Source organism: Manacus vitellinus, unplaced genomic scaffold (assembly GCF_001715985.3).
Source record: "Manacus vitellinus isolate BGI_N305 unplaced genomic scaffold, ASM171598v3 scaffold_21_pilon, whole genome shotgun sequence".
NCBI classification, from domain to species: domain Eukaryota; kingdom Metazoa; phylum Chordata; class Aves; order Passeriformes; family Pipridae; genus Manacus; species Manacus vitellinus.
The window spans coordinates 12,414,085-12,438,439 of record NW_021939546.1 but is presented as its reverse complement, the minus strand read 5'-3'; the positions used below and the strand labels follow the sequence as shown (position 1 = coordinate 12,438,439).

General features: G+C 38.7%; 1 protein-coding gene across 5 annotated transcripts in view; it reads left to right on the top strand.

Moving 5' to 3' along the window:
* The window catches only part of MAST2 (microtubule associated serine/threonine kinase 2), a 152,247-nt gene that overhangs the window by 68,870 nt on the left and 59,022 nt on the right, over positions 1-24,355 (top strand). For all 5 annotated transcript variants that reach the window (XM_018072089.2, XM_018072085.2, XM_018072083.2 and 2 more), the window contains 2 exons: positions 15,466-15,557; positions 22,293-22,368. In XM_018072089.2, coding sequence (XP_017927578.2) covers positions 15,466-15,557; positions 22,293-22,368 — 168 coding nt within the window. The remainder of the gene's footprint in view (positions 1-15,465; positions 15,558-22,292; positions 22,369-24,355) is intronic.

Below are 24,355 nucleotides of genomic sequence, written 5' to 3'. Positions count from 1 at the left end.
TATTTCACACAGGATGGAAACTGCAGCCTTCAACCAGCCTTAGAAATGAAATATTTGAGAACGTGTGACAGTTTGCTGGGAATATCACCTTCTGCCATGCTGGGCTGGTGGCCTGCCAGCTCTTTGCCTGCTGTCTTGGGGGAGATGGGTGGGCAGGTTGGGCTGGTCTTACGAGTATTGTAATAAATCAGCTACTTCAGATAATACTCTGTGGTGTTGTGATTCCTGCCAGAGTGTAGGTCCTGAAATTGTGTGTACCTGTACGGTGTAACTTTGCTCCTGAGAGTATCTGGGCTGTGAGAGCGGTCACTGTTCATGTAGTGCATTGCAGGGCCATGACCTGGGCGTTTCTGGGCACTAATGTTCTCAGGATGGTGGCATCCGGGCACTTGGAGTGAAGTACTGTATTACTAAAGGAATAAATATTTTTCTGTTTCTAATTGGCCCCCTTTGAAAGCATAATGTTCACTTAGTACACTCCCTCCTTTTAAAAATGATGATTGCAATTTAAATTTCTTCTGTAACTTGGCAATCTTGGGCGTGTTTAGCACCAGAGAATTTTTTTGCTGTGTCAAATATTTAATACCATTTTCGTCTGCTCTGTTTGTAAAACTTCTGTACAATCCTACTGCGTTTGCCATGACTCGTGTGTTCTTAATTCTGGGCTTCTCCACCTTTGATTTCTCTCAGTTTTAATTTGGTTTCGCATTGCAAGAAAGGGTTACTGGTGGTATTTTGACTCCTGAGCTATGGCACATTTCTCTCTAATGGCTTCTGATATGTACTAAAAATCCTAAAGGGCTTGACTCCCATATGGCTTTTCCTACATTAGGAGGCAAATGGGAAGGACTCCTCTTTCTCCTCAGTACATTTTGTTGAAATGAGCTCTCTCGTGCAGCTGGTGGGATTCTCGCCGCAGCTAATGGCGCTGTAAAAGTGAACCATCTGCTCCTCCGGTCAAAGTGGCTGGATTGTTTCTTCTTGAACATATTCCCGGAAGGATAGAGAGAGTCAAGAGCAAACTGTAAATACATAAGTTTCTCATGGGAGGGGTGACATAGGCATAAATCAGATTTACCTGTCAAACTGGTTCTGTATAAATATTTATGAGTTTGAACTATAGAGGAAATATGAGAACTCTTTGGTTCAAAGGGCATGTGGGGCTGGTATTCTGATATCAGCTGTACTGAGGCATTGCCTACTGAAATTAGGTTAAGGAAAGATAAAGCATAATTCTGTAGTATTTAAATTAAATGCGTCTGGTTTAAGTCCTTTAGTTTCTTTGCACTTTGGGCATATCTTGAATTTACTCTTGCAATTTGATAACAACAGTGCTGTAGAATTGTGCAAGTGGGTGTTTGCTGGTCTTGTAAAACTGACTGAGTGCTGATTTCTAGCGTTTCCTCATTTTTTCATTTTAATCCTCTCTGGGTGGTACAGGCAGTGACTATGGGTTTTAATAATTTTATTTTGTTTAGTGACTTTCTCTTTGCAAAGTTAAGACGAGGAAGATTCATGTGTTGAACTGACTTGAAAGGTAATTCTGGAGGATGGCAAAGGTGGATTTTTGAGAAGGGCCTGTTGGATTTGCTGCCATTGATGCTCTAATTCTCTTTCCTCTTCTCCTTTCAGTGAAAGAGCATCAGTGATACAGTAATTTGTTAAAACCACAAGAATTAAGTACCCGTAAAATGTAAAGCAATCTTTCAGTAGCAAGACCCCTCTAAAATTGGTGATTCCATGGAAATCATTGTATTTCATTATAAACAGTTCCTTGGTAACTAAGAAAAATACTGTTCATTATTGAAATATTCACAAACAATGAGAAACCACCTTTCACTGGGATGTAAACGAGTGAGTAGGAAATAATCAGACAACCAGGAGCCTGTAAATGGTGCATTTGGGGAAACTTTGCTGCTGCCATAACAGGGCCATGTTAGACAATGAGTCCATACATATCCTTCCAAATGTATTCAGTGTCTCTTTATGCTGATTCATCTAGATTGACATTAAAAGCTGTATGTCAGAAGGATGCCACCTCCTCCATATATACATTGTCACTTTGAAGAAAAACAATTAGTTTGATGCTAGCAGAATACTTTTTTGTGGTAACATAAAGCTAATGTTAAAAATGTGAGTCTATACTATAATTAACTTTAAAGTGACAGCTGTCACGCCACACATTTCCTTGCTCAAATGAATAACATGAGAAATGTTTCCCTTATGTTAGGAAGGATGTGAAAAACCTGGAAATCTGATGCTTTCGATAATACTTAGCTCAATTTTTTTACCTAGCTCAGCATATTAAATGACCTCCCGACACTCATAATTGGAGAGGAAATTTCATTCAAATTGCTTGTGCTAGTATTTCAGTATGGCTTTAGGACAAAAACACAACTTGGGGGAGAAAAAATTTCTACCTTATCTTCTGAAAAACTCTGTATGAGAATAGTCTGTTGGATTACATGGAAACTTAATGGGTATTTTGCTCACTAATGGATGAGTTTTGGGGAGCTTCCAATACACTTTCCATTAGAGGACATTTGCACTACTTAAATACAATGAAAGAGATTGGTCCAACGACTGGAAGAGAGGTCTTCCTAATATCCCAAAATATTTGTAATGATTTAGGCAATCCACCTGGATTGCTGGTAATTTCTACTTTATTTGGGATTCTGTGGAAATCATGTTTTATATTAATTTTGAATACTGTTGGCTCTTTCCCTGCTAGACTAAAACCCAAAGGAAGGGTCCTACAGGGTTAACACCGAAGTTTTAAGCCCTGAAAGCTCTTTGTTCAGATCGAAACTCTCTTGTATGAACATTTGGCTATTGCCCAGGACAAACCAGTTTTTCAAGTCAAAACCTTTGTGGGGAGGAAATGAAGCAACACACAAATTGTGGACGATTTCATGAATTATTTGGATCCTTCACATGAAAGAGACAGCTGAATATAAGATAATTTTACACTGATGTTCTAAGTAAGCTAAATGAAATACTGGGGAAAGAGGCTGGTTTCAGCAGAGGTATGAGAAAGGAGATTCTGAAGTTCACAGAGGACATTTGGATGAGATCAGTGCTACTATGGAAAGTAAAGCAGAAAGAGTACATACTGGCACGTGTTTGGCCTGAAAATGTGCAGTTCTTGTGTTTAATTGAAGTCGACACATTTGGGTTTTGGAATCCTTACAAAGTCTGTGCATCTGCTTATTTCGACTGTTGTTTGTCTCTGACAAGTGCCTTTTAAATCTGAGCACCCATCAGTTTAAAGCTGTGGGATGGCTCTGCCCATGCTGTGACATTAATCTTTGCAGGCCCTTGTTCTTTGAAGAGGTGTGGAGTTGTGGTGAGGAGCAAACTAAGAGACATGTTCTCTGGTGCACTTGTTATTCCCATTATTTTACTGGCAGCTGAATGCTGATGTCGACAAGGAGCTGTACACCTTAGAGCAAAATGGTTTTTATAAATGGTAGACCTTATTTAAGATATACAGTATATGGTATATCATCTCCTATCCCATACACCTACTTGGAGACAAATGACTTAGTTTTCGGTCTGGTGCTGAACATTTTGGACACCATCTCAGTTACCATATTGAGCAAGCAAATATCTTATCAAAGCATTAAGGAAAATGCTTTTGATTTGATTCTACATTTGTAGCTAATTATCAGATAATCCCTGAATAGTTTTTCTCACTCTATACCCCAGATATCTTTTTTCCTATTATTTTGAGGACTACAGAGTAATACCTAAGTGTTCTTTAGAGGAGATTTTTAGTGCAGATAAAATAATATGCACTTCTGTAGTGAAATGTCATAGTTTATTCCAAGCCTCTTAAAAATTTAGTTTTAAAGACTGTTCTGGCTTTTGGTTCTATGTCACCTGAAGATGGAAGGGTCCAGAGAACTGAGATTCAGAAGGGGGATGCTTACTAGTCCTGTACAGGGGAGTCCTTGTGCCAAATGTGAAATCCAAGACTCCTGATACCAGTTTCTCTTGGCTATAGTTTTAGGTAATGCTGTGCAGTAAGTTGGACATGTTTTGAGATTGTCAGCTTAATGAATCACCATCTTTTCCACAAAAATGCCTCGAGTTTGAGGAGTTGGTGCTTGACTATCGTATTTTATATGAGGACAAAGCTTAGTCATGTACTGAATATCTAAGCAAATGTTATGCTTATGCAGTGGTATGATGCTTCTTTGAGACTCCTCATATCCATTACTGCCTGCTGTGTTTGTGTAGTGCTAAGCATGTAATTTAAACTACTTCAGAATTAATAGAAGATGTAAACGTCACCTCACGTGTTTTGTTTGATGCTGAAGGAGTTACTTTTGGTGTCACGCGACACTGCCAGTGAGCATGTGCCACAGGAGAGCTGCCAGGGCTCAAAGCAATGTCAGCCTCTGTAGATTAAAATCTTCTGCAAGCACATATGAGAACAGTCCTTCCCTGAATCTTTGTTCTCTAAGGAAACTACCTCGAATCCTGCGGTGGCATTTGAAATGCCTTATTTCCAGTGTATTGTGCGTTTTCCCGTCCTTTAATTTTGTTCCAGTCTTGATTGCATGGTGAATTAGTATGTTACAATTAGCAGACTTAATTTAAATTAAGCATGATTGCTATTTGAATACCTGACTTTCTGATAGTGTTTGCATTTGTCTTCCTCTGTGTCTTCATTTGTGTATGCTCTGCAATTTTTGTGGGTCTCATTTGGTTTCATGCTGGTTTAAGACTTTGTGGTAGAAAGTAACTGGTATGGCAGGAAAGCTGGGATGTGGCAATACTCAGCTCCCAGAAGTGTATTTTACAGCAGTCTTTTACTTATACAGAAATAGGCTATTGTTATTGAACAGTCCTATCTTTCTCTGCATTTTATCAGAGAAAATTGGGGCTGTGTTTGCCTGTGCTTGTGAGTTTGTGCTAAAGTTTGTTAGACATAATTTGTGAAAATAATGCTTACCTGTTCTTAGTTCCTGTAGTTATGACTAAGTAAATAAAGCACTCAAAAAGCTTTTAGCAGTTTCTTCATTTGCATTCTGATCCAATTTTAGATGAGGTACATTTATTAAATATCTACCTTTTTTAAAAGCTGTGTAAATTATGGCTCTCATTTTATTAGGTTTTAGGTTTTTTTCCTGATTTCTTTTATGATTTAATTTTGTTATCACTGCTACCATCCATTTATTTTAGATACATTCATGTACTTGTACTTACTGCTCTCTACCATCTTACTGTATGTGGAATTGATTTTGATTTTACTTTTCAACCTTTTAAAGTAGAATAGCTCTTGAAAAAAGTACACTTCCATAGGTGATGGTGAACTGCTTTGCCCTTTGGATGTACTGCAGCAAGATTTAGCTGTCAGCTTGTGGCTTCTAATGTTTGTGTTTTTCTTCTGCTTCATTCTGTGAATGATTGTTCCAGCTTCAGCCCACTAAAATTTCAAAACTCTGTGTGTGTATCTATTTGTAGTACACGTTTGTAATAGTTATTAAACTGGAACAGCCATCCTTGTATGAAAAATTGATGGCTGTTGGGTAATGAACATTTGGCTCAGATAGCAAGTAGGCTTTACACAAAAGAATGAGGTTTAACATGTAATCAGGCTTGATTGTTCCAGAAACTTCCCCATGCTGGGGATCCGAGGGCTGCTCTTTGTGCCAGGGCAGGATCTGCACCCTGGGCCTCCCCCTCTTCTCCTGCCTTTTGTGGTTTTCCTTCTCCATTAACATGAAATGCCTTCTACAGGTCTGTGTTCTTATTATTTTAGTAGTCAACTTATTTGATCTGATATATACTCCAGTATAGTTATCTAATGTATTTTTGTAAATATTTTTTCCATGTCTTTTTAAGTAGGTTGTTTTTATCCGAGACAGTGGTTTATTGACAGTCCTGTCTCTATAAATGAGTGAGGACCACATAGCTGAATACCTGACTTACAGCACGTGAATTTATACCAGTTTTACTTACTTGCTACACTGAGCATTTTCAGTGTCCACAGAACTTCAGCTCCTGTACCCTAGAGCCAAGCCTTACCTAGGTAGCCTTCTTTCCCTCTCTGCCATTCAATGAGTGTATTGATTAGAAGTGTCCCAAGCAGCATTTTTTTTTTCCATAGCTGAAGGGAATAAACTGCACGGAGCAATATGTATTCTCTTTCTGTGTCTGTTTTGAATTAAAGCACACACGTCTCACCTTTGTCTTGCTCTGGTAGGAAACTGCTCTGCTCAGCCCTGTTTGAGTCCAGGCAGGCAGAGCATGGCACGTTCCTGCCTAAGGCATCTTAGTCCTGGACAAATGTCAAAAGTTTTGTATCCTGCTTGCTGAGATTACAATTTTCTTAAGCCTGGATATTTTCCTAGTATGTCCATTGGCCTATCATTAGCACACTCACGCTCTGCTGCTATTTTTTAGAGACATTTTTGAAGATTTTTGTCCCATCTTCGTGTGTGTGCAAATATAATGAGCCGCAAATTGTTTTCAGTTCTTCTGTTTGAAGTCCATATTTTAACACTTTCAAAGGAAAATGGTTTCCCCCTCTTTTAAAAATGAACTTTTCTTCATTGGACAGTCTTTTAGACGTATCCTCTCCTTAAAAAGAAATTTTGTTAAGTTGATGTTGATTTTGTTTCTGTTGGTTTAATTTTGTAAGAAACCGCTAAGAGTTGGAAAACATTATTGCTTTAGAAAGGGGAGGGTCTTGTTAATGAAAACAGCACATTCTCACCTCTCAAGCTAGAAGCAAAAGTATAAATTTACATGATCATTGTAAGGTAGGCAGATTGAGACTGATTTTGTGGAGCTCTTTTATTATCTACTACACTTTGCTGTTGGGAATGCACTTGAGAATTGTTTACCGGTTCAATGAATATTTTTTTATATATCAAAACCCTGCAAAATTAAAAAAGGGAGAATGGCAACCCTGGTAAGATAAAAGAACATGGTTCTCATAGCAGCAAAGGTTAGGGCAGTGCCTGGGTCAAAAAGGTAGGAGGGGTGAGAGTGTTGATGTATCAGTGGTGCAAAGCATGATATGTTGCAGGTTACCTTGGTGGTTTTTTTTTTCTTAGAAGTCAGATATTTTTGTCCCTCTAGATAAATTCAAAATATCCAGAAAGCCTTTCTGTCAAAAGGGGTGTATAACTGAAAAACTGAGGGATGGTGATTTTACATGAAGCTACCTAAAATGTTGATGAATTGGTTGCAGATGAGGACCCAAGGAGCAGATTTACTGCCTAACAGCATCCTCTCCCTGTTGTCTGCCCTTCTGGCACACTTGTCCAGATGTGGTCTATGTTCTGTTCAGGGTTTTCTGTACTCTAATCTACTGGAAACTGCTGGAGGTTCTTAAGAAAGTTGATGTCCGTCTTGGCCCTTGGGGAGCTGAGGATGGCAGTAAATAAGGCTCACCTGCAAAATATCATAGGCACCAGGGATGGAAGCATGGCCCAGCACTTGACTGAGAGCCAAAGGAAAGCTGTAGTTCCAGCTGTTGGAAGGCATATCACAAGTGTAATGTTCTGCCAAGCGAGCACAAACCCTGAACCTCTTCAGTAGGATTGTTATTGTTAGTCTCTGTTGTTGGAAGGATGAATCTTAGCTCCACTGGAAAGGTTTTGCTCTGTTGATGAGAGCACCTTCAGAATAGATATTCTTAAAATTTGGCAAGTAATTCAATTGCAAACATACTAGTCCTGTTTATATTCAGAATGTTCCCACCCTGGTTATTACTCTGTTCGATTGTGTGAAAATCTGTGCAGCAAAGGCAACGCCCCTGACAGTCTGATTTGGATATTATTTCTAAAATACTATATTGTTAGAAGAGATTTAAAATTAGATCAGTAATTTGTCCTCATGCTGAGATTTGGAACTGCAGGTAGCTGATAACGAGCTAATTTGTAACATTTTTTGATTCTTAAACTAAGAAAATGCCCTGAAACAAAATGAAGAAAATTGTTCACATTGTGTGCTACAAAGCAACCAAAGGACTTTTCATATTGTTTTATGCAAGATTTATATTAAACCTGGAAAACTTTATTTTCATTTTCAACTCATTTGCTTAGTTTTCTGGATCCATCTTTGGGGAGAGTGTTTAGACTGTGTTTGTTATATTGCACACCTGCATATAATTGTACTCTGCATGGTTAGAAGATTTGAAACAATATAAAATCATTTTGTCATTTCGTTCTGGAATTTGTTTGCTTGGATTTTTTTGGAGGAAAAGACTTATGACGAACTGTCTTCTGCGAGAATTGCCAAGTAGAGACTTATTTAAAAAGCAGCTATGCTACGTGAAGCATTTAATAATAGATTTGGAGGAAATGAGAAATGAAAGTGTGCGGTTAAGCTTAGCTTTCATTAAATCATCCTTTCACATTCTGTGATGTAACTTCATGGCAGTATAATGCATAACAGAACTGAAGCAGGAGATAGGAATGCTTGAGAAGGTCACTCTATGTTTTTGCCCCTTAAATAGTGTTTATATTTATTCTGGGGTCTCTCTTCCATAATCAGACTTTTTTTTTCTTACTTTTTTTCTTTCATACTAGAACAAAGATAGGCTTTGGAGGGAGGAATATTTAGGAATAAAAGTGGCTTCATGTAGTTGAGAATGGCTGTACCACTCACTGTAATTTGTTGTGACATCTCATTTTGTTTGCCTTTGCAGAGTTGTTCCTATGCTGTTAATAATGCAAAAGGTCTGAACTATACAGCGTGGTGCAAGCAGGTGTGCACCAGCCTCAAACATTAGGCAAATTAGACATAAATTTGGTGTTCACTGGAAATTTTACCCTTTTCTTTTGTAATTTCTTAGCTTGAGATGCTGCTGCTGCTTCAATTTCAGCTCTAAATGAAGCAGAAGGGTTTATCTAACATACAGCTTGTTTTAGATGAAAGGAAAATGGTCCTTCATACAATAAGTTAATTCCTAAGTAGTGAGATGTTAAACTTGCTTAAAACAAAAGAACCAGTCTGCATCCAGTTTACTCCTTGCTTTGTAAGTCTTGCATTGCTCCACTCCTTGTTACTGTGTTTGTTAGCATGAAAAAAGATGTTGTTCATGTGTTTTACCCCCATTTTCTCTTTGGATATCTGTACAGAAGTGCAGCCCACACTTCACAAGTTGACTGCATCTTTTACCTCTGTGCTCCTCGTCTCACAGAATTCACACTTTTCTGCAGCCATCTGCACATTGACTCAAATTTACTGGTACCAACATAAGGCATGGGAACATCCCTTAGCATCCATCTTACTTTAGTGCAGAAGGGAAAGGCTTCAACCAGGACTTTTCACTTGTTTCAAGGCAAAATGAAGTCATCTTTGCTTTCCAAGAAGACTTTCCCAGACCTCATAGGTGACTGTGTAAAATGTCTTCCTCTGAAGCAGCTCACACATTGCATGTATTTGAATTAATAATATGGAACAGGCATCAAAAAAAAGGAGGGAGGGGGATGAAGCTTTTCATCCTTCATGGAACAAACACCCCTGCACACAGAGTGAGTCTGCAGCACCTTGGCACAAATGTCACCTGCAGCAAGCCAGAAATCTCCGAGCAAAATGTTCAGTTATAAAAAAATATAATTTTTTTATCAGTTTGTTTTGTCTCATGAGCTTCAAAAGAACGGGCAATGCAAATTTGAGTAGAGCCTGGCTTACTTAACAACTTGCATCTGTTTCTGTGGTTGTAGTAACTACTCCATGAAAGCTTCTTGTGGAAGAGGATCCTGTACTTGAACCAACCAAAAAGTTGGCTTTTATTGTTATTTTTCCTTAAGGTTAAATTCCTTTAGGTTCCAGAGTTCAATCTTGTTTGAAGCTCTTCAATTAGGTGGGCAAAACAGGAATACTGCATTCCAGTCTCAAGGTCATGGGAGTTGGGGATTGACCTTATGCAGAAATGAATGGCAGGGAAAGACTGTCTAGAAATGCGCTGGAAAAAGGCTCCTCAGTTAATTAGTCTGAACAAGGTAACCAGGAAGGGATCCAAATTCAGGATGTTTCCTTGCTCATGGGACTTTAATGTCAGGAAATAATTGCAGTTTTCCTGGGTGATGCTGGGAAGAAGATAGTTCTGTGTCTGTTGTGGTGGAGACTCTGTCTTCAATCTTAAAGTTGCTTGTTGAACTTGTACTTCCATCCTTCACGTTTTAAGTGCATGTAAGTGTATTCTTTATGACTAAGTAAGTGTTTGTTGTAGAAATGTACAAACCACCAAACCTACACCATGAATAATAACACTTTTCCCCCCCCCAGTTATTCTAGGATGAATAACTTTTAAACTGTTCTTGAATGTGGAAAAAAAAAAGAAGAAATCACTTGAACCAGATGCTTACTTTTCTATTTTTGAGAACTAATTATCCCTGTTGTTGGTAGTGCTAAAGCTTACAAAATTGCTTCCATCTTTGAATTACTATAATTAAGACAATAACTTCCACATCTAGTTAACATTTCTGCGCAGCTGGTGCATTCATTGACATGCAGATTTTGGATTTTGTAAATTTTCTGCCATTGTGAATAAAAATTTTAAATACTTATTTTCATTTCCAAAATGTCTGTTTCTTGTAAAGAATTCTTTGTAAAGCAAATCAACTGAAACCAAACTCCTGTAACATCAGAGGAGAATCTGGTGAAGTTTGGTTAGGTGATATTACATTTTAAGAAAATATGTAACCACAAATAACTTTTGTAGATATGATTGCTCTGAATTTTGGATCCCAGTCCAAGGGACTTGGGGTCATTGAATTGAATGTCAAATCTGGAACAAGTCTGATGTTGGACTTCTGAAGTGTTATTTTGAAAGAAATTATTAGTTAATGGAAGAGTTAATCTGGCACTCTGACAGCTTGAGGTGGTTTGCAAAACTAAAACTGTATAATTAAAATGAAAATTTTTATTTGAAGGTTGGACTTGATGATCTTGGATTGTGTTTTCCAACCTTAGTGATTCTGTAATAAATTGCTAGTCTGAATAAAATGCATTCGTAAATATTAACCAAAATGTGATTTAAGATATAATTTTTCCATACATCTTATTTCTTCAAGTTGATTTCTGTCAAAGTCAATGAGAAGACTTGTGCAATTGGTGCTAATCTTGTTTACTTGCATAGTCAGTAGCTTCAATATGAGACATTCTATAAATTCAGGTAAATTTGAGAAACTTCCTTATCGTTATTGGTTTCTAATAACCAGCAACACTATGAAATTACTTGATGGTGGTTGCTGGTTATGTATTTTTAAGTTTTTTTTTTCTGTGGCCTTGCATTCATTGCATGAATGCCTCATGGACGTTAATGAGTTTTGCTCAGTGAGTTGAAGATGTCCCCCGAGGAAACCACTAAAATAAAGAACCAAAATTGATTTATGCTGAAACTGAAACATCGATTTCTTTTTCAGACTGAATATGCACATGAAACAAGGTGTACTCACGGTGCTCATTTTAGAGGCTTGACATGGGATTGTGTGTGGGGGCAGAGAAGGTTAGTTGGGATGTAGCTGAAGAGCCCCTGGGCTGCGTGCAGCTCACAGATACGCTGCCAAGTGTGCTCATAAATAACTCTGGCCAGGGGTGCTGGCCCCTGGGTGCATTTCAGTGGGTGCAAACCCAGTGTCCAGTTACCAGGCCCATGTCCGATGTCCTGCAGAGTCCGGTTTCAAGAACGCGCTGGGGACGCTTCAGAGCATGTAACAAACGTTATTTTTACTGCAGGCAGAGAAGTTAACTCTAGAAATAGTAAAGGCTCTATTTCCACAGTGATGCAAAGGCATTGTTTCAACTATTTTGATATAAACTGCGCGTTTTGCTGTGTGTGTTCAGAGTTAAATCCAGTTGCTCCCGTGCTCTCACAGGTTTCTAGGCTCGGGTTTGTCTGTGTGGGTGTGGGACCTCAGGGGCACAGGGGGTGGAGGGGCAGCACATCCAAATCACTCTGCTGGTGGAGCTCAACCCTGCAGCTCTGGGCTGTAGAGAAACTCTGTGCTATTAAAATCGTGTTTTGCCTTAGCTGGAAGATCTGGAGGGGATTTGTTCTCTGAAATTATGACGTGGGACCTGAGGAAAAAAAGGTTAACAAGACCCATAGCAAATTGTGAGAGGAAAGGAGGGTCAGGGTAAGGGTCGCCTCTCATTTAATGAAAATAGCAAACCTTTGGCTTATAAACAAATAATAATACTTAGAATCTCTCTGGACTGGTTAAGAATTTGATTTTTTTCCTGGTTAAAAAACTCAGATGTATAGGCAACCTTTTCCTCTTCTGCTTTCTCCTATTACTCCTCTTTTCTTATGTAGATTGAATTAATTTTTGAGTAAAAAAAATACAGTGTTTTTTGAGAATTTGCGAACAGAAATAAACAATAATTAATGCATTTTAAAGTATTAACAGCATGGTCTCCTCTTTATCATTGGCCTGGTAGCTCAGTTTTGAACCCAGGACTGACTGTCTGGCTAAAATGCATCTTCCAGGAAATAGTTTTTTCTTCATTGGAACTGTTTGAATTTCTTTGACACAAAGCCCTTGCTAAAGTCAGCTTTGCTTCTTTTATATTTACCTGTTCTTCTTTAGGAGGTGCTCAAATGGTGTCAATAGTGACTTCCTGGGGAAGAGATTGCCCAGCTGAAGTCACAGAATCACAGAACATGCTGATTTGGCAGGGAACCACAAGGATCATTGAGTTCAACCCTTAGCCCTGCTCAGTACTGTCCCCAAGAGTCACACCATGAACCTGAGAGTATTGTCCAAACAATTCTTGAACTCTGTGAGGCTTAGGGCTGTGACCACTTCTCTGGGAGCCTGTTCCAGCACCCAACCACCTTCTGGGTGAAGAACCTTTCTCTAATATCCAACCTAAACTTCCCCTGACACAACTTCAGACCATTTCCTTGGGTCCTGTCACTGGTCATCACAGAGAAGAGATCGGTGTCTGCCCTTCCTCTGCATGTTACCTCCTCCCTTCCCCCCCTTGTTTTTATATTTTAGTGACTACCAAACTTCATCTCTCTTGTTCTGTATTTCCTCAAGGATTTTTGTGTCTATATCCATAGAGCTCTCTTCAACCAGTAGAGTGTATGATTGTATTTGTATATTTTTCTCAACATGAATCTGAGAAGCTGGGAGTTCTGTTTTGTTTTTAGTCTCTGTGTTTAAGCTTTGCCTTATTGCCAACACACATAGGTCATAGAAATGGCTAAACAGGCCCAAGTGGTGTCTCCCCTTTGCAGATGAGAGGTCCAGGGAAATTGAAAGTTATCCAATTTTGAGGGTGTAAAGAGAATAGTGTTTTATTCCCAACTTGGCTAGCCTTTCACTCCAAGCCATTCTCTCCTCTGGGTACATTTGTGTAAACCTGACCTCTTTTAAGGGGTCTCAGCTGTGCTTGTTCTCCAACCACTTAACCCTTTCTCTTTTGGTTCCTTGTCTTTACAAGGACAGCAGAGAAAATGGATTTGTAAAACTGTGTTCAATTTGGCAAACACAGGCAAACAGTTAAAAAGCTTTGAGTTTGGAATAGTTTGCTTTCCCTGTTACGCTGTGGTTTAAAATATACTAAGTTTCCATAGCCAGCTCCAAACATGGCTGTGGTAAAATGTACTTTAAGAATTCTCTTTAGAAAAGAGAATATGACCATAGAGAATGGAGCTCTATTTTCTCATTGTAGTAGTGTTTTGTATTGAGCAAGATCTTAAATTTCTGTGTTACATTTTATAGTAAAATATCCGGGATTTTTTTTATGTTTTACATAGTAATATATATTATACTAGAACACTCAGGAATTTCATGTTGTGAGAAAGATTTTCTGGTAATATAAACAATGATTATCTGGTATTAATGTTGGAATTGAGTATTCAATCTTTTTTCAGCAGTTACTGGAATAGTGTAACTGAAAACATATTCAAAATATCCATGAACTGAGATTTTAAGCTTCTTAAAATCAGTCTGTTAGTTTTTCCATATGATGTGCACAATGGCAATCAGGTTTTGGATGGACTGTTGTTGAATAATACATGAATGTAAATGGAGATTGTATGGAATCAGTTGGATAATTTTGAGGAATGCTTTAAGTACACTAAAGAGCCTGAATAGCAGTTAATGGTGCTTCAACTTTATTACTGTTTATTATAGTTGGCAGTTCAGTTGTATTTTTTTCTGCATCAAGTTCTCTAGTTTCCTATAGAACAGCAATAAAAAAAGCTTACAAATAATAATAGTCAGATGCACTGTATCCTGTGGCAGCAAAATAGTTTTGCATTAAATTGTAGTTCTTGGCAGTCTGAGTGTGTTTATTGTTGGGCAGCTCCAGCAGATCAACCAGTGCAGGACAGACCTGGCAGACATCAGCATTTGGGGCTCTACAAGCAAAGAGGCTTTGCCTGTGCCTGGGGAACCCAATGTGGAACTTCACAGGGCACCCCCAGAGTGGGGCCAGCGAGCTCCTTGGTCAGCCTCTCCTCAACCTTCCCCACTCCTGGCTATTCTCCCACCCCAGTTACCTGTTTTGAGAACTGCTGAAGGAAGCAGAAATGTTTCTGACATCTAGAAAGCAAGCTGGAGGTACAATGAGCAAATGTATGTAGCAATAATATATACAACTTGGCCAGTTGTGAAATTTTACTGTTTAAACAACAGGAAAAGTGGCAATCACAAAGTGATTTAAATGTCTAGTTGCTCTCGTTCACAGCTCCCATGGTTTAAAACTGTTTCTCTTGCCCATTGCAATTCCTTTTATTATCTTTAAAGCTAAATGTTTGCTACTAGCAATCACAAGCTGGGAAGCAAAACACATCCTTCATTTGGCTCAGTTCTGAAACTCCACTGGGAAAAAAGTAGATCTGAACTGCCCCATAAGAAGTGTCACTTTCCTTGCTGGAATAAAGTCACGGCAGTGAGTGGAGTTGATGTGGCAGAGGCGTGTCTGAAACTTGCTTTGCAGAGTTTTCCATTAGTCCTGCCACGTGCATTCACAAAGAGTTTTGAATCCTAAGTTTTAAGTTCAGTCAGTAATCCTGCTCATCTGCTGAACTGTGCTAACACTTTGCTTTGTAATTTTAACTGTGCCCTAAGGAATGTGCTCTGCTTTCTTATAGTAACAGCCAACAATTGTCATGGATTTATTTGCTAGGTTGGATATTGGTAAGAATATCCAAAGCACTCTGGGGTATTGTACATTTTTTTTGCTTTTTGTGAGGTTTGTAAAGCTTGAGTTGTGCGTATTCTGTGAATCAGGAATGAATTATCAGCTATCTCCTGTGGCCTTTGCAGCATATGTTTCCAAAGTATTAAAACACCTTGTTGCTGCTTTTGGCCCTGTACATTTTCTTCTTTGCAGGGTCACTACTGAGGTTGAGAGCATAAGGAAACACAGACCTAAATACTGAGATTCCTCCTTAGCTGAAAGACATTCTGCAGGACCTGCCTTCAGGTGCTGTTGTTCATCTGACCATGCCTTAGTGTTCATCTTTCTTTCTTTCAGCTGTCGGACAAGCAACAGAAAGAGTTTGATTGTAACATCCAGCACGTCTCCAACTCTTCCACGACCACATTCCCCTCTCCATGGGCACGCAGGTAAGTCCCTGGGACTGCTCTGCCTGGGAATCATTAGCAAAAATGTCAGTAGTCATCGCGGTGAGTTTGAACATATTGATACTCAACATCAAATGTGCTCTTTGGAGAGCATATTCTGACGAGTTTTTCACCTTCTCTAACTTGTAAGAGGGTCCTTGTAGTTTCAAGATAAATGTTTTATGTTCCATACTTCCTAGTTTGCTTCCGTATCCGTCCTCCGCTCTTCCTGGGGGATTCAATCCTCTCGCGTCCTGCGAAAGAGCCTGAGATGGAAAACAAAGTAAAATAAAATTAGATAAATACATTTAAATAAATATCTTGCTTTGAGTCTCTGAGCATGGTTAATTTGTGCCAGTGATTTAACTGCAGTTCTCATGAGAAGGAACATCCTGCTTGTTTCCGTATGCCTCTGGCAGCTGTGCACTGTGCCATTTTGTGGTCTCTGTCTGCTCCTTAGAGCAACATGAGGTGCTTGGGATTACTTTTTCTTTTCTTTTTTTTTTTTTTATTTTTAAATTGCTGCCAATTTTGTGATGGCAGCAACTGTGAAATGCTCATTTCAGAGCACATGGGCAGGTGCTTGTTATTCATTGAGGTGAAACGTGCGGAGATGTTCTTTCTATGAAAAAAGAAGGAATGATTCTTCAGAAAGGGTCACACATGCAGATTCAACAGCTTGCCTGAACAGCATGTTCTCTTGATGTTTTTGTTGCTGAGGGAGGTAGGTGATGTGTGACTGCAATGTTTTTGCTATTTCAAAATGCCAGAGAAGATGGTTGGGCTCCAGGTATGGCCCTTATGGGCACCAGTGAGTAGCATGAAACAGCTTGGACACTTGTGGCACATCCACAGTGGAGCCTGTCTGGAAGCACATCACTGCTGCCTGCAAGACAAGGAACTGTTGTTTTCATTATAATCAGACTTTCTTCCTCCTACATGGCAGCGTGTTCTGTAAATGCTTTCTGGAGATGGAAACTAAGGAAATGCTGAGAAAGAACAGCACACTGATGGTAGCTCAGCTAAAAGGAGCCATCTGCTTCTGTTTGCAGAGCTTTGCATCTCGAGAGGTGACATCCAGCCTGTTGAAAGGAAAAAGAAGGCCGAAGTTATTGTTCAGGGATGCCCATGAAAGCCTCATTGACTCTAAGTTATCGTAAAAATCTGTCACGTTTGCTTGGGATGCTATAAAAAGCCCAGTCATGGAAGGCTAGGAATTTGCTTTAATTACTTTTTTTTTTTAAATAACCCATTATTTTCAAATTAAAATGTTAACAAAATCTTTTAGGTGATAGATTAAAATAATTTTCTTTTTGCTTCAGAATCTGAAATAGGATGCAGGGCCAAAAGTTTGTATAGGGCCATCCCCTTTCACCTCAAACTCCCTTGGTTCTGTTGTGTGTAATTATGGTAGTCATAGCTTTGTAAAATTTGGTTTCAACAAGGCATTTTTCATGGAAGAAATTCTCCACATAGTTACATTGTACTTCTTACTTTGAGTTAATATATATTTTGTTTTACAAATTCTGAATTAGCTGTACAAACCTTTAACTGAGAAAAAGAAGTGTCCTTGCTTGGCTGATTGCAATAAGATGTTGATATGATCGTTGCTCAGAAAACAAATGCAGGATTGCTTATAATAGAAACGTTTACATTTTCTTTTCTCTTCTGTCTATTTCAAAAGTGAGAAGTTTCTCCGGGTGGTTTTGTTGCTGTTTCAGGCTTTACAAGCTTATATTTTATTAGATAAATTAAATCTATTAGATAAAGTATGTGAGTATCTTCTAAAAAACAGAGTATCGACTCAGTGGTGTGCCACCTTATTTTAGCAGTAGTTTTCAAATGTTTCCACTTTTTTGTTCTGATGTTGCATATGGGATTTTAAATTATTAGTTAAAAGGAAATCCTTTGTGACCTCCAAGAGTAGCCAGTAGAGCATAGGAAGGTAAATTAATTGTAATTTGAGTTCTCTACCAGTACTATATTTAGGAGTCTTCCCTGGGAAAAAATAATTTATTCAAGAGACAAAAGTAGATGAAATTTAGAGTAGAGTCACAAATATTTTCTTAAGAAATATCATATATGAGATGTGAATTCGAGAACAGGCTGTGATATTTGTTTAGTATTTGAACAGAATCTATCAATCTGTTTGTTCAGGCACATGCAGTGATGAGTTACTAAGAAACGCTGGAGTCTCTCCCTGGCCTGTTTTGTCTTGAACTTTTGTCCTGTCTTCTTGATGCCCATTCTGAACCTCTTTTACAAATCAAAGGAACATCAAGCATGCAGAAAAATCAGGGAGGCTTTCTAAAATGTTTCTATTCAGAAACCACACTAAAATGAAGTCCTGTGTAGCACTAATCCCAGGAGTTATTCCTCTGTGTGTGTACTGTAAAAGTCAGTGGGTGAGATTCAGTTGTCTTTCTGTCAGGTAAGAATGAACCTCCTAAGGAACAGGCAGATGCACGTACTGTCTGAAATAGCATCCCAACAAGATGCCAGGCAATTTCACATCCTAGGACATTTAGAGGGAAAGTATTACTAAGGGATCTCACCATTTGAGACAGAAGTACATCCAAACAATTTTAACTCTGCCATGAAATCACTTCTGAATCAAGAACACTTAAGTGTGCTAGTTGAGTTTTCAAACTTTATGAAATAGCATTTTCCAAAATGAGCCAGTACTGTGGCATAGAGAGCTACAGCTTGTCAAGTTAGCTCGTAAGTCACTCTGCTTGTTTAGTCTCCCAGGCTTGTAGTTCCAAGTTTTAGGGATAGAAGTTTGAAAATTTTACCTTTATTCTAAATTCTTTTTCCGTCGAAATGAGAGTGGGGAAAAAGGTACACACATGTATTCCTTAGGTTTTTTTGTATTTCTTTGAATCCATTTTTTAAAATCTGAAAATTACAAAGAGGTTACACCGTGAGGTTGATAACTAAGTTACCATTAGGTGATATTTTAAATTGGAAAGCTTAAAATCAAAGTAGTAACGTTACTTTTATAATTTAGTAGTAAAGAGATAGGTTCTTACAGCTGGAAAACTGAAGTTCAGGCTATTTTAAAATTTACTTTCCATAGCTGTAAGGTAGCCAGGTTGCTTGCTGACTTCCAGTGGAGGCACTTGTCACTGCTGGGACCTTTGCCATCTGTAAGGGCAGGCGGAGGGAGCTGGCTGCAGGCAGCACTGTGCTGCTGAATTGAATGATTCCACTCTTACACTGCAAGTTCAGTCCCACCTTCTGGCAGAAAAATGGCTATTACTGAGATCCCTATTTATTTATTGGAGTGGGCAGAGTATGTAACATACCACTCTAGATCCTGCCCTGGTTGTCAAAGCTTCTTTTCTTCGGCATGTCATGTGTGTGATCCTCAGATGGTGTGAGAGCACCGTGGCATTCACTGATGGTGAGGTCAGTGGTACACAGGGTGCTTTAAATTTTTTGATCATTTTGAGATTTGTGTGTGCTGGAAGGCAGCTAATTCTGTAGCATGCAATATGACCTTTAGCTGCTTGCATTAATATTCAACAAGTAAAATTTGTGTATGCTACATAGAAGACCACGAAAACTTTTTTTGTATTTATTTATTTGTGTGATTCTCAGGAGCAGGTTTTACAACATGGAGCCATGTTGTTAGTTTTTGGACTCATAACCTATCTGGTGAATGTCATGTTTGTAGGTGATAGCTGACACTTTCATGTATCTATTGCCCATAAGGTCTGGTTTCGTATTTTGAGGGTAGTGGATATAGAAATGCTTTGGTTGCATCCTTCTTCCTGTGTCCAGAAGATGTAAAGGTTCCTGCCTGAATTATTGGCGTTTGTGTAACTGTGTTGATTTACCTAATGGGCAATCATTCTGTGTAACAGCCTCCCTTGAGACACAGTCATTTCAGGTTCAATAGTAGCCAACTATAACCCTTGAGCAACAGGAGAACCTACCTTTGCTACAGAATAAATAGGGTTTCGATCAGCCTTGGTGAACGAGACCATTGCACTGAGGCTTCTCTTATTAAAATGCCTTCATCTAGAGCAGATGCAGCAGTACTGGGAAATTTTAGGGAAAGTAGTAATTCCCCTTCTCCCTGTTGTTTTTTTAAAGCTTCACCCAGACTTGAATTGAGTAGAAAAACTAATTGCTTTTCATTTTAACACTAGGAGCAAATCACAGGGGATCTAATTAAAATTCCAGTGTCTGGAAGGAAATATACGATATACATCTGAAAAAGTAGTTGCCTAAAAATTAGTAGTATCTCTGTACCACATTGTGCAGGCTCAGAAGAGTTTGAACACCCACATACTTAATTCTGATATTTAAAAACTGTCATTACCCAATTTGCTCAGTTATTCTAAAATTTTATTTTGATCATAATCCAGAAAGTTCACAAAAGATTGATGAAGATATAAAAAGGCAATGACAGTTCATTGCTTGTTTATAACAACGTTGGGCAATGAGCTTTTTGTTCAAGAGGATCATCTTGACACAGTAGGGTTCATCATTAGTAAAACTTGAAAACTTGAAAAATGGGAAGGCAAAGGCCAAAGTTCCCACCAAAGCTGACAGCCTTCCTTACTTCATTAGATCACCTTCATAACCATGGAAAGGCCTCACTTCTGCTGCATTTCCCTGGGATCTAAAATGCTCCTTCACCCTTCTACTAGCAAGTAATTGGTGACCCTCACCCTATAGCCATGTGCTGCCACCAGGACGTGTGTGTTCATGCACAACTCAGTTGTTCACTTAGTGGCTGTTGTGGGCTCTTCTTAAATCCTTCTTGTAAGCTTGCAGTGCCACCTAGACTGTGACTGCCATACCTCTCTGTCTTCTCTGGGTTCAAAGGCAGCATGATGCTTCTGGGTTTTATTTCCCGTGTGACCATAAGAATTAAAATGAGTACAACTTAATAAATGAAGCACCAAAAATTATTTAGTTACTGATTCCTGATCACTCTCTCCCCTGTTCAGTTGTGATATACTGGGAATGGGTTAAACAGTATCCAGTTTTGGATGAAGACTTGCGTTGTGTTATATTACACTGTGAACTCATTGTTAATCTTAACCAACAATACAGAAGAAAACCAAGCCAAAAGAAAACAAACCTGTTGCTCAAACCCTTTGTTTTTAATTTAGTTTGCTCTTGATGAAGGAGATTGTAGAGTGATCTGGCATTCACTTACCTCTCCAGTTCTCTCATCACCCCATGACACATGTTAGATCAGCCTGGGGCGCTTTAATCTCAACCAGCTGCTGCTTTTCCCCTTGTAGACTCGTAGACCAGATGGAGTTTGCTGGCCTGTGCTGTACTGTGGCCATCCTCACACCCCAGAAGGTATCAGCCTGTTCCCCCTCTCCCCGTCCCTCCCTCCCAGCTGTGGGTGCCAGGCGTGCACACCTTGCTCACAGGAGGTTGTGCAGGGATGCTGCTGCAGACTTTGGTGGACCATTTGTATTGCTGAAGTGTGAGGGAATGTTACCTTCAACTGAGCACTGTGCTTGTGTTCTGCTTCTCTCAGTGTAGCAGTTATGTGGATAACTGATTGAAATTAAGGTGATTTAATTAAAAGCTGCAGTATGCTGCTGGATGGGCCCGTAACCTCATAAACAGTGCTGGTCTGAGGGTCACTTAGTACTTCTCTTGAAGCAGAGACAAGTCCTTTGCAGATGACTGATAATTGGTTTGACTTTTCTACATAACTTTTGCAATAAAACCATTTTATATGGGATCTAAATTTAAAAACATTTATGAGTTATGTACCTTGCAGTGTACTGCTTGTCCGGAATCTATTCCGTTTTCCTGGATTTATTTTAATGTTATCTTATTGTCTGTGCACAAAGAAATTGCTGTTGACATATGTTTACTATGTACAGTTCCTCTTTTGTCATATATTAATGATCAGAGAGAGCAAACCACTGAAGAATATGCCTGATAGAAAGTACACTCACTGACCTGAAGCATCTAATTCATCCATAACTTTCAAAGGTTCCAGCAGTTAGTTTGTAAATGATCCTGGATTTCAGAAGGGCTTTCTGCAAAATGGTTGCTTTTTACTTTGAAATAAAATACATTGCAATAAACCTCTTACCACCCATATGCTTACACGTCATATGCCAAAACCCAAGAAAAAAATTGTTCCAAGAGAAGATTAAGTGTTATTATTTTCCTTACTGCATGATTTCACAGTTACTTTCATTTCATGGTGGAAGTACTATTTCAGAAAAGTGGTAGTTAGGGTGAATACTGGTAGATTTTAGCCCATTCATCTTACATGTGTATAGTGCTTTTATTATCATGTGCTGTTCTTTTGGTATGTCTTTTTATTCCCCTCAGTCAATTTTACATTCAGCCTTGATGTACATTGTGAAGAAATGTTTTCTTACTATTTATTATTCCTGAAACTGTCATCAGTGTAATTTCTAACTCAGATTTTCCCCTGACAAGTGTTAGGAAGAGCTTGTATATAGAAATTATTACAAAATATTAAATGACTATGTTATCTATGGATGGTACATTACTTACCTGAAAATAGGAAATAAAACATACACCTTAAATTATTTTAAAAGGAGGAAAATACCCAGAGCATTTCTTTAGCAAACTAATGCTCAAATGCTCAAAGGTTCGAAGCTCCATATTTCCAACTACTTGTGACTAGAAAGTCTTTCTGCATAGTGAAAACTCATTCTGCTGTTGCAAATGTGAATGGAATGGTTCTGGACTGTTTATTTTGGCTTTCTCAAACAGGTAGCAGCCCTTTGGACAGTCCCAGGAACTTCTCTCCAAATGCACCTGCTCATTTTTCCTTTGTTCCTGCCCGAAGGTAAGGCAGGATCTATTCTCTTTGGACTGGCAAGCACATAGTTTATACACTTTTATTTAGAAATGGCCTATAGGTTAGAAGATATTTTTAATTGAGTTTTACTTTCTCTGATGTAAAAATGTGTGTTTTATTTTGTTTTATATTTTATTCTTTATGGACTACATCTTGGCAGCACCTGGAATGTGCTTCTCAGAGCTAGAAGAAGATAAAATCACATTAAGTAGTTAATGCTGCCTAGGGAGAAGGCAGCATTCTCCCAGAAGAATGACATGTGGGGCATGTGATGTGACAAATAATTTAGTCACAGTGATGTTAAAACCAGTCGATTGGGATAATTGTAACTTAGTTGCAGTCCTAGATGTTGCTCTCACTGGGATGTGTTCAGACTGTGCTGATCTTCTTTGCTACGTCTGCACAAAGTTGTAAACATACCTAAAATTAGGCACCAACCACTCTGTGTGCCTTCATTCCCTGCCTTCTGACTGGTGCTGACTCTTGAGTTTTCTCTACTGTCTTGGGCATTGTTGTCAAGAGAACATTATTGCTCTAGTGAAGGAAATAGCTGATAATTGAAATTGCAAGTCCACAAGAGCCTCTAGAAGAGCAGCACCGAAGACCTGACTGTGAAGCCATCATGTGTCCTGCAGTGAATGCTGGACAGGTGCTGGCCACGCTGTGTATCAAACTGGTGGAAAGAAATCTGATACTCTAGTGATGAATTTCGTGTGAGGAGTAGGACAGAAAGAATAGAGACAGCTGGGAAAAGCAGGCAAAGGGTGATTTGACTGTTGTATCCCAGCAGGTAGGCAGAAATGGATAATGATACAGAAAGTTAAATTTTGTGAGAAATAAAGAACCAGGAAAATAGAGAAACCCCAAGAAAGGTTTGTGCATAGCAGGTGGATGATTAGACTCAAGTGTGGAGGAGATGGTTTGGATTTGTTGTACCCTGCCTTGGCTGGAAAAAAAGTTAGTCTGTGTTAAAATGATCTGAGGATGAGAAATGTGTGATCATCCTTAGAGGAAGTTAAGTTTTCTGAGAATGACAGATTTAGCTTGAGGACTAGTTAGAAAAAAGGATAGGTCTCAAAACTTCAAAGGAGAATAAAGGGTTAGGATTTGATGGAATAAGGTTCACCCTTAATCTGAATGGCAGGAAAATCCTGGAGCGTTTCTCCAGTGAGGTGATTCGCTGGAAGACCCAGTGTCCTTGGATACTGTTTGAAATAGACTTTGGTCTTCATGTCTCATGTCAGAAACAACTTTTTAATAGCATGTGAAATGTAAGAAACTGGATATGTATTTTCCTGTTGCCTCAGAGAGAAAAATTAGTGTTTTCCCTGCTGGTAAAACAATTCAATGGACTCACAGAATCCACCTTCGTTTTTAAAGAGGTATCTAAACCTGATCTGGGAGTATTCAATCAGCTCTGTTGAAGCCCACTGAATTTTTACCAGTTTTCACAGTATCTGGTCTTCTGGACTCTGGTACACAGGAGAAAAGTTGCAGCAGAAACCATTGTCAAAACTTAACATAATGTTTCAACATTATCTTTCAACTTGACGCTTCAGGATTATGGTTTCTAAAGGTTCAGACAGCAAATAAATGTTTTAATAATAAAACTCCAAAGAGTTCCCTTTCATACTTTCCCATTTTTTAAATCTAACTTTTAAAGAAATGGATGAATAAAGGTTAAGCCTGTCCTATTGAGTACAGTGGTACATTTACAGTATACATGTTCCTCTCTATACTTTTTTCTTCCAGTGAAAAGAACACTTAAGCACAGCTTGTTTTAGCAACTTGTTTCTATTTTCTACTTGCATTACACCCTGAATAGCTATGCCAGCAGTAACAACAGATACAGATTAGATTATCACATAGGGGTATCAGAATAACTTCTATATGATGATATTAAGTAATTGCAAGTGTACTGCCAGACAAATGGATATTTTACAGTACCCTTTTAATTGACATTCAGTGGGTCTTT